The 11,280-nt window shown below is 34.7% G+C and overlaps 1 protein-coding gene across 1 annotated transcript; it reads left to right on the forward strand.

Moving 5' to 3' along the window:
* The first annotated feature begins 4,869 nt into the window (after positions 1–4,869).
* On the forward strand, positions 4,870–10,483 carry LOC147064355 (uncharacterized). The gene is made up of 3 exons (XM_085957869.1): positions 4,870–5,128; positions 5,218–5,515; positions 7,464–10,483. The coding sequence occupies exons 1-3, from the start codon at positions 5,006–5,008 to the stop codon at positions 8,840–8,842; spliced, it is 1,800 nt and encodes a 599-aa protein (XP_085813995.1). The 5' UTR covers positions 4,870–5,005; the 3' UTR covers positions 8,843–10,483.
* The last annotated feature ends 797 nt before the right edge of the window (positions 10,484–11,280 follow it).

The raw sequence follows: 11,280 nt of genomic DNA on the forward strand, positions 1-11,280 counted from the left end.
TGTCAAAGTCGACTGTTTTACTCGTCAAATTAATTATATACTCGTTTCGTTGAACGTCTGTTGGCCAGTAGCAGAACGTAGAAAAATCTGAAGACTTATTGTCGTCGGACTTTTGGCTCGCCAATGGAGCGCTGGCATAAGATAAAAGGTCTACTAGCTACAAGCCAGTTTCCAAAAGTATCGCCATCAAATCGGGGCGAAACGCTTCACATAGCGTCGATAACTTGCGAGCTCGTGTTGCTAAAATTGATATTTTTTGTGTTAAACATAAAGTCAGTGGTAAATATTTTTGGTTAATTAAGTTAATTAAGTGGTTCTGTGTGTTGTCTTAAAATGTGGTAGCCGTACTGATAAGCAAGAAGATGGTATTACGTTTCATAAGTAAGTTGATACATGTTAGTGATAATTTATTTGTATTTTATTATATATTTTAATATCAGTGACCTAGTGTTTATTTAAAATAACTTAAATTATGGATATCTTTATCTAATGGTTGCATTTTGACCGCTTAAAAATACTATATAACGTAAAAAAAAAGAAAATTATATTTTAATTCTGAGCGTCTAGTGCGAGCACTTTGGGCGAGCACTAGCAAAATGGTCTATGGTCTCGAACATTTGTAGACGTTTGCGTTCGCTCGCTCACAAACCAAACGCAAGGCACGCGGCTTCATTTAGCAATGCAACGGGTGGCGTCTAGATGTATCTATAGTCTAAGATTCGCACAATTGAATAGACTGTTTTCACAAAGCGCTGACAACATTTAAAAAGATGTTCGTCACATAGGAAATGGATGATATTCACAAATCAACTACAATTCTCAAATGATCGATTTGCACTAAGGAAAAAGTAGTCTTCACGTATCAATATACTATTGTAACTAATTAATCGTAAATGAACACAAACACTAAGAAAATAGGTTTAATGATTTTAAACAATATTTTGGCAAAACATACCTAAGTATGTATTAGGTACCTACTTTCAGATTCAAATAATACTATATGTACCCAGGGCTTTTTTTTTAAAAAAAAAAGGTGCTGGAACTCACTTCATGTCAAGCTTTTTACTAAATAAAATTATATTCAAATGTCACTTAAATGAAATTTAAAGGAGCTATGCCACGAAGCGAACAAAAAAAGGTTGATTTTTACGATAATTTTTTATTTTAGTCAAAACAAAGCTACAGAAACAATAAAATACATACATTATATTTGAAATATATTGTACAAATAAGACTAAATAAGACTAACTTTAAAATATTATTGTAAATACATATGTAATGTATTTATTTATGAACTTGAATAAAAGTTTAGAGTGATTTCCAAAGTTTTTTCCAATTCTCGTCTGATACATCATCTCGATTCCTTTTCTTAGTGTTAGAGTCTAAGGCCGAATGTCTTCCTTTAAGTAACCACCTATCAACATATTTTGAAGGATCGAAAAGTGTCAAGGGTGGTCCCACGAGTTTGATGAACAAGAGTGCCGAAACTGTTTTAGTGTTTAACGAAGCTCTTGTTGGGGTAATAATAAGATTCATTTGCGAAAACCCCCGTTCACATTCACTTGAAGAAATGGGAATAGAATTCAGAGCATATACCAAACGCAAGAGTTTTTCAGAATATGTCTTTTCGAGAATGTATTCGCGAAATCCACGAATCATTTCTCGTTCATCTAGTTGTAGCCTGATCGAAATGTTTCTAATTTCCATCTCTCCAAATGTCAACCGATTATCAATGTCTTCAGGCCAATATTTTTGGTCAAGTACGCGAGCCCAAAGTGCAAACTCAACATCTTTATTATCTAGCAGCCTTTTTTCAATTGACGTTTTCAACGTGGAATAAAATATTTTCGGATCAATAGGAGGATCATTTTTAGAAACTTTTTCGTGAAGTAAAACTCCACGAAAATGCAGATTGCTTATAGCAGCTGCAGCACATTTATAATAGGGTCCAAAATTCTGTTTTCTTTCTTCAAAAACTTGAACGAGTTCATTTATTTTTCGATTTGCAATGTAAAGGTTCACATTGCGATTTTGTAGGTCCAAACTAAGTTCCGACAATTCTTGGAGAGCGTCGCACATCAATGCTAGATCCAATAAAAATGCTGTTGATGTTATTTTGTTCTTTAAGCCACTGTAAGTACACTTGTCATTTTTATCTCTTGTAGGGTCATTCATCGCTTCTTCAAAATGACGCACAAGGGATTCATAATTATTCCACACAGCCGAAACTGAACGAAAACTAGATGCCACCCATCGGGTACTTAAAACTCTTCCGATTTTCAGTACCTCAACGCCTAGTGATTCTGCACATAAATGCAACTCTCTATTATTTTTCGGCGACGCGTGGTATAAAACATAAAGTTTATCAATAAATGATTTGAATCTATTGATCCCTGAAATTTTTTTTACAACATCACTTACTGATAATTCTAATCTGTGATTAGTACAATGCCAAACTATAATTGAAGGAAATTTTTCTGTCAGCAATTTTTTCACTCCATTTTTAGAACCTAACATCACAGCAGCGCCGTCGCATGCAACCGAAACTAAATATTTTTTTAAATATTCTTCTGTCATCCCATATAAATCAAGAGATTGGAGTAATGATTCAAATATTCCTTTTGCCGTTACGTCTTTAAGTTCAATCAAATCCAAAAACAAATTAATTGGTGAATTCATTCCAACACTTTCGACACAGCATCGAACATACACAATGAGGGTGGTTTTTTGGCTTATGGTGGTAGACTCATCAATTATCAAAGAAATTATATTTTTCGATTGAACAATTTCTTTGAAAACATTTTTTCTCATTTCATCACATATATGATTTACAATGTTAACACATGCGTTAGTGGAATGGAGAATATGACCCATTTCGATCCCATTTAGTTCTTGGAGATTAATTTCACTTTCAAACATATTGAATGATTGATTTTCCTTAGCTACTTTATATGCAGTTCGAAAAATGTTTGCTGTTATTACTTTTTCGCGAGATAACGATTTTAAAAAAGTATTTTCAATCTGCTTTTTTTTGGCTTCAGAAATGATTTTTAACGCTGCTTTGTGTGCAATAGATCCTCTGTGATCGAAAATTTTTTTTCGAAGTGACCCCAATTGTAGCTTCCTCTCTTTCCCAGAATACGTGATTTCATTATTGGCCCATTCTTTGGATATTTTCATTCCCATTGTCGTTTCAGTTCCAAGAGTTCCAACGTTTCTGCAAATTGTGCAGCCAAGTTTCATTTTGTGTACGTTCAACCATTCGTTTTTTGAGCAAAAATCGTTTTTTTGATCTAATGACCAGCAGTCTGGCCAATCGTTTTGAGTTCGACCTTGATCCCCGAGATTAGCTAGAGATGATTCAGGAACATCTACATGTACCGATATTTCCATATCTTCTGTCATCGTTTCTGTTTTGAGCTTTTTATTTGCGGAATCGGCGCCGCTGCCGGTGGTTGAGAAGTAACAGGAAATTTTTTTCATATTTAAACTTGGGGTTGCACTAAATAATATATAAAATAGTTGCACAACACGTAATCGTAACACAAACTGACTAAACAAACGTAAATAACAATATACGCAGATGCTGCCATGCGATAAACGTCAAACTGTCAAAATCATAATACGCAGCATACGTATGAAGCTAGTTACATACGCATGTTTGCTATTTAAACTATACGGTTACTTCACTAACACTAACACGCCAACATTCAAAATGGCTTCCACCTGTACCTTATTTTATCATTTTAACGAATTATTATTGTAATTACTTAAGCGCAAATATTTTTTCGTTTAATTGATTTTGAAATAAAACCGTGAAAAAAGGTGCCGGAACGCCGTTCCACCGCGTTAAATGGAAAAAAAAGCCCTGTATGTACCTATTTAAAAAGTGACGTTAATTAAAACTTAGGTAATTGTGCCGCGTATGCCGTCATGAGCTTTTATGATTTTTTTTTACGAAAACAGTTTATTCCATGTAGACAATTATAATAAATACGTTTTTCTGTCTGCGCATAGGTTTTTCGATCCAATAATTGTTAATTTAAAATTTGAAATACATCGTTATCACAAACTAAGATTATGTTAGATAATATTAGGTTGGGGTAGGTTAGGTTAGGTTAGGTTAGGTTAGGTTGGGTTAGGTTGGGTTAGGTTAGGTTAGATTAGGTTAGGTTGGGTTAGGTTAGGTTAAGTTAGATTAGGTTAGATTAGGTTAGGTTAGGTTGGATTAGATTAGGTTAGGTTAAATTAGATTAGGTTAGGCTAGGTTTAGTTGAAAAAATTTACTTATACAATCTCATGACGGCATCTGCGCCACATTTACCAAAATTTATATCGATGAATCGAAAAAGATATACCTAGGTGGTGTTATTTGGTTGTAGATTTACATCAAATAATAATTTTATATGAACGATAGCAGCACGAATTTATACATATTTATATTACTGCGTTAAACATTAATTATATTGACACCTAACCATCATTTTTGCGATTGCCTTCTAATAAATTGTATCGCTGCTACAATTATTAGTTTGACATTTGTGAATTTCTACCTTTTCTTTGTGCGATATATTATTTATCGGTGAAAACAATTTTACAAATGTGTGCAGTTGTCAAAATTGAGTGAATTTATATTTACAATGAGTGATTTATGATTCTTGTTTTGTGAAACAAACTATTTTATGTGATTTCATTTATTTATTTGTGAAATCATTTATTATGTGTGAAAACTACTTTCCAAATGTTAAAGTTATTTTTTTTTTAAACCTAAAACAATACCTTTGCTATTACAGAAGTTGCACAAACGTACCATTCCAGTAATTATAGTCTATTGGTATCATTTTCTAATATTCTATGGTTTGGTTATGGTTGATTTTGACAGCTTATCTTCATCATAATTTTGCAGAAGCCAAAGTAAAGCGTCAATAAATTGTATCATAATACACAGCATCCAGATAGTAGTTTTCTCCTAATATTACTGAATATTTACACAATTCATAGTAAAATGGATGAAGATTTTGAAATGGCCGATGAAAGAGAAATGCTGAGCGGTTCGGAAGATGGGGAAATTAATGATTCTGATTCGGATGATAACAACACATCAAGAAAGCATGCGTCGGAGAAACAGGTTATTTCTTCTGTGTTATTATGGAGATTTCGGTTTGTGATGAGATATATGATGAAAACTATACTTATGTTAATTTTCTTTTGCAATAGGTTTTTAACACAGATGCCAACTCCACCGTACATTCAATATTTGGCGAAGGTGATCTTGCCAGAATGGAAGAGAGGGCTCAACGATTTGGGTTGAATAAGACTAGCGACGTGGGACAACTCGACGTTGAATTGAAGGAACTCTATAAGAGTTTATTGATAACAGATGAGCAAGTCGTTCGACATACAAGATTCGATTCCATTTACCTCCATGGAACTGAGAAAATGAACACAAATGATGTATTCGAATACTTCTTTACGCACAAGCCAATATTTTTGGAATGGATTAATGAAAATTCTTGTAAGTTACTTTCACCTACTTGACGAATACGGCTTCATACCCATAGAATATCAGTGGTATTCAAACTTTTCTCTGCACCTCCATGCACAATTACTAGTGGTACCAGAGGTCATTAGAAAACAAAAATTCGTACAATAAAAACGGTGACCGTTTTCTTTAGTTGATAACAAAATAATGTAAACAGCTCTTTATCGCTATCCTGACTATTTGTCCTTAATTTTCGTGTTGTGTTTTTCAAATTTATTTTTCATTCTAATTCATTATCTCCTAAAATTTAATTTTTTCTTTTGAAATTTTGAAAAATGGAAAATAACCCAAAAATACTGCAATTTGAATGATACAGAAAAAACTTTTTGTCTGATTCTTTACAGCATTGTAACGGATAAATAAGATACCGCCGTATACCAAGAAATTGATACCAGATTTGGTTTATGACGGTCAGGCCATCATAAAATGCAAGAAATTCAAAGCTGAATTCCTTTTAATATTCCCTATATAGAATTTACGTGAAAACTTTAATGCATATTTTGATACAGACAACTATTCAAAATAACATATTCTTTAACACGTCTTGTTCAAGTTAATTTCATATTTCTCCATACTCGAGAATTGTTCCTTCTTACAGCCCACTTTTCTTCTTAAATCCAATTACTTTCCTACAGCAAGTGAAACTAGGAAGTCTTTTGGTACTTTTAGTACATATGCGACAGATATGGTGAAATTGAATCAATGGCCTACGATGCAGTCAATGGTTATGTGGGTACATAATAATCGGGTGACAATACACAGATGATTCTCACGTTATGTTCGTTAAATCACTGTTATATCAACATCATTGTTGGAACTTTTAAATCGACCAGCTTTATTCATTGCATAGATTTATATACAGTGCATTGAACGGTAAAAAAAAAACCTATAAGAAATGTCTGATAGACTGTCGCAGTACAGCAACTTGAAAGTGTAGACTGCATTGCAAGTGAGATCGTGACAGTTTTTGAATGATTCCGGTTAATTCATGCATGCTCGAGAAATTGTAAGTAGAAACATGTTGGCGATAGACATTGCACACAATATGATCTGTAGTTGCAGTAACAATTATTGAACATGCGAGAGAACTCTAGGTAGTTTTTTGCAGTACTGTTTCCACTAGCGAGTCAATGAGAGACTCAGAGACAGTCTGTAAATACTGCTGCAACTTCTCGCAGTCCAGGATAGATAAAAATAAAGTGAAGTGAAGTTTTTTCTGCACAGTAGGTACACGATAATTTGTGGAGAGCGTATCTTGTTCCAAGATTTTTCATAGAATTTTTTAATCGTCATATTTCAGTAGTATACAGTCAAACTTGGTTATTACGATCACGGAAATAGCGAGATCTCGGATGTAATAAGGAAACATTTGTTGACATTTTAGTTAATGATTTTCTCCATACATTTATTCACTTCTATAATAAGCTACTTCTCGGGTATACTGAGCAAAACTGTTAATGTGTTGATCGTTTAAAAACAATATTTTCGACCCTAAGCAATAAAATCCGCCCGGGCAGTTAACTAGACCGTTGCCGCCGGGATCGGATTACGTTTATGACACTAGTTAAGTGTCTAAGTACCTAATTGGTGTTTTCGCCAGCAACATTGAAAAAGTATCCACGCATATGGTTGAAATTGCATGTAAAAAATCCAAGTTTTGTGAAGTCAGCAGGTACCTACCAGCGCCGGCGGCTCAAGCACTTCATTACAATAAACAACTTCTTTTGTAGTTTATGAATGCCATGCTTCTATGCTTAAATAGAATGTGGCGTGAAAAATGTTATATAACGAGTAATGCTTATAACGAGCAAATTCATCTTCCTCGTAATAACCAAGTTCGACTGTATATATTTTATATAAGATGTTTTAATTCATAAAAAATGATTGAGTATCTATATGAATATTTTTTGCCAATTTGTAGGTAATGTGGTGTGGAAAGATGACATTTCAGCTGCTCGAGCGATGGTATTTTATTCAAAAATGATTAAAGGAAAGAATGATTCTGCAACGAATATCCAATCTATCAATCTGGATAGCGAAGTTGACGTTGATATGGAGGGAAAGGACTCTTCCGAAAAATGGTCGGCTGTAACCAACGCTGCTGACATTCCTGTCCACATACCCGCCGGCAAGTGGAGGCTCGGCGCCTCTCATCCCAAAGCTGAATATCTCTTTCTGAGGTTTGCCAATAAGAGCGATGTTCAAGCGAGTGGAGCGGAAAAACTTAAAGTTTATTCAAAAAAACACATCGATCCTAAGCAAAATAAAATGCAATCGGGAATAATTTCCGAATCCATGAAATCAAAAATAAAGGCAATAGGGAGAGAGCTCGAAGAGATAGATGAAGAGAGAAGTAAGAATCCGTGGGGGGAATTGTGCGAGACGTGGGGCATTTACGACTCCCAAGAAGTCTTCGGAGTTGAAAAGAATGATACAGACCTGTCACAACGATTGAGACGTCCTAGAAAAGATATCGCAGACGCCAGAGGTCCAATTTTAGTTCCGCACAACCGCATTCCTGTCAGTACGAGATTGACCCTGCACAAACGAGAAGCGAGACCGAACGGTGTGCAACACAGATTAGGAAAGCGGCAAAATTCTAAACCTGTCGACATCATCGACGATTCCGAAAGTGGAGGCGAGGAAAACTCGAGCAGTGACGAGGAGTGGACCAAGAAAAATAAATTTCCCAGAATGCGAATGCACGCCGATGACGAGCAAGAAAAAATCAACAAAGTCAGAGACAGAGTAAGAATCCCTCAGAGATCTTATGACGATGAAGATATTAACAATATAACTGTGCAGGTCAAAAACGAGAGACTGGCCAATTCGGATCTTTCCAGCATAAAGGAACGCCTCGGAAACGACGTTTCAAATGGTAGAGCTAATAAAACGCAGTCCAAACCCGATTTGAGAGCACGGTTAGGCGTGAGGAGAGATTCTTTCGAAAGTGAGAGCGACGCTATGTCTTCGGAGGAAGGGCGAGGTTCGAGTGGAGTAACAAACAAAGTGAAATCTTTCGTTAGGCAAAAACCTACTGTTTCTTCGACAGTTTGGTCTCGTTTGGACGTGTCGGAGAACTCCCGGGAGGCTCCGTCATCATCCGGTTCAGATCTGGACGAAGATGTCGCCGACCATATAAAATTGACAATTTCCAAGCCGAGCATCGAGCCCTCCGCCCGACCGGGATTCCAAAAGGTGGACTTGCGGTCCCGCCTCGGTAAGAAGACGCATCGGCAGCGGAGCCCTCTAAGAATAGAAGTGGACAACGAGCTTTGCGTGGAATCTGAAGACGAATAAAATATGTAGAAACTAATTAGAACATAATCAAGTGACATTAGTTAATCTAGGATCGCCATGTTTTCAATGTGACCTCCATTGCATCAACCGATCATTACAGGATCTATGCTGAGTATGTAATTACTATTAAGTTTAATGCATTTTACTTTTTTCTTTTAGTATTTTTTTACAATTTAATTGAATTCAGCAAGAGTTCCTTATTTTTTTGATTGATCTTAATAGAAAAATTCAATTCCTGTCCAGTTGAAACGTAATCATGGGTCCACACGAGTTGTAAATATTATATAGGAATTGTTTTGGAATTGAATTTTGCTTTTTATATTGCAGGGTATTTTTTTTTACTAATTTATAACGAAGCATTTATTGAATGATATATATTTATAAAGACATGTACATAATACGTACATGGTTGAAGAGTGAATTCGATTAGGTGGCGGTGGCGCACTACGTTTTTAGAAATTTCAATCATTCGATTAGTATATAAAGTATGAACCATTCAATACTTTTAAAATGACTTTTGATTTTTTGTGTGAACGATTTTTTTTAAATACACAATTTTGAAAAACCTCAGAAACATACATATTCGAAAAAATTTACTGTTAGTATTATATTCCAAGTTTAATTAAGTAATAATTATTCATTAAAAATAACTTTGGTTAACAATCTTGATGCCATATTAGGGATATTTTTTTAAGCCCGATAGAATTTGTAAAAAAAAGTAATATAAAAAATTCACTTTCAATCAATTCTATTTTATCAATAAATGGCATTAACATTTCAATATGACGCGCCACCGCGGTTCTTCTTCACGAAGTGCATTCTGGACGTCTAGTTTTCGGCCACTTTTTTGAGCACTGTTGGCTATACGAATAACATGAACAAAGTAGGCTTCCTACCCGTTGAGCCAAAAATGACCCTCGTCGCTGAACGCAATTTTGCGATATAACTACGGATCACTTTCCAACTGCTCTAGAGCCCAATTGGCGAAAGAACGACACATATGATGGCCTCATGGCTTTAATTCCTGGACTAGGCCAAGATCTTTGCGCAAAATTTTCCACGTAGTGGATAGACAGCCCCAATAGCTGCGGCTGACGACGAATTGATATATTTGAATCTTCTTCCACACTTCAGTTTATAGCAGCGATATTCCTTTCAGTATGCACGTTCCTCTGACGTATTGGTGTTATTGCATCATTTAGAGAGTATGTAAATCACAAAGTTGTCCATAAGTTGCGCGAATCGACAACTGATTTTCAAAGTAAATTTGGATAATTTAATAGCGTTGTTCAATCGTGACTCTGTTCATGATGATTTTCCAGACTATACTGATCATAAATAATGGTTAAAAAGTGAGAGCAGCATCACAGCTCTGTTTGACAGTTTGTAAATTCTGTCTAGGCAAAAAAACACCTGTTATAAGTCATGTTATTAATTAGTCATTACATACCTTGTTTTAATCGCAAAGCTGGTTGCCTTTCCTTGACAAAATTTTAAATTGATAAAATGGAAATTATAATTTTTTTTTTTTTTATTATTCAAAATCATACAAATTGGTTTGAAGCATATTATGTCAGTGTTCTTTCATCTGTTTCTTTTCTTTTGAACTGATTTTGCTGAGATGTTGTTTGAACAGGAACCAAAAAAAACAACAAATCTATACAATCTGGTTGAGTAACCTCGGTTGAGTAACCCTACTTCAATTATAGTTTGTCAATTTATGGCTACGGCCGTATGTTGTAGCTTAACCACTGGGGAATGACAAAAGAAATGGCGTATTTCAAAAAAACACTACCTTATACTTAGGTCAATAATTATTATAAAGCAATCATTATTCATAAGATGTTTATCACACTTGAATGGTCAAAGACATAGCTTATAATAAGTATCTTTAGAATCATCTTCAAATGTGTTAATCTTGCCGATTTTTTGAATAATAAAATGCCTAATTCTTGTCAAATTTGGGATCACAGAGACAATATAATTTTTTTTCGTGAATATTTTACAAAAATTATCTCGTAATAAATTATACTAATGGTTTTATAAATGCGTTTAAAAATCAATAAACGTAAAAAATCTTAACACCACTGCACAGTTATGTACCGAAATATGACTATATTCTAAAACATTAGAGCGAGAGGTTTAAAAGAATATTATTTTATGTAACAAAAATACTTTATGCAGTCATCAACTGTTTAAAATAACTATAAAGGATAATAAGGCTTCAAAATTATATAAATAGATTATCTACAACGTTTAAGGAGTGTCCAGGATCATGGTTTGAAAATACAATAAAAACTCAATTTTGACCTTCGACGAGCATGTCCCCCCTTAAGCCAAGCAGCCGGAGCTTAAAGATAAAGCCACCTTGACCGGTTAAGAACTAAGAAGTCCAATGGTCTGAAGTCATCCTGGTTGTCTCCATACACAACTTTATA

Source organism: Rhyacophila brunnea, unplaced genomic scaffold, assembly GCF_057557595.1.
Source record: "Rhyacophila brunnea isolate RB1 unplaced genomic scaffold, BYU_Rbru_1.0 scaffold_7, whole genome shotgun sequence".
NCBI classification, from domain to species: Eukaryota; Metazoa; Arthropoda; class Insecta; order Trichoptera; family Rhyacophilidae; genus Rhyacophila; species Rhyacophila brunnea.

Coding starts and splice junctions, on each gene's coding strand:
- LOC147064355 (XM_085957869.1), top strand. CDS start 5,006: ATGGATGAAGATTTTGAAATGGCCGATGAAAGAGAAATGCTGAGCGGT. Junction 5,129..5,217: donor AGCATGCGTCGGAGAAACAG/GTTATTTCTTCT, acceptor CTTTTGCAATAG/GTTTTTAACACAGATGCCAA. Junction 5,516..7,463: donor ATGGATTAATGAAAATTCTT/GTAAGTTACTTT, acceptor GCCAATTTGTAG/GTAATGTGGTGTGGAAAGAT.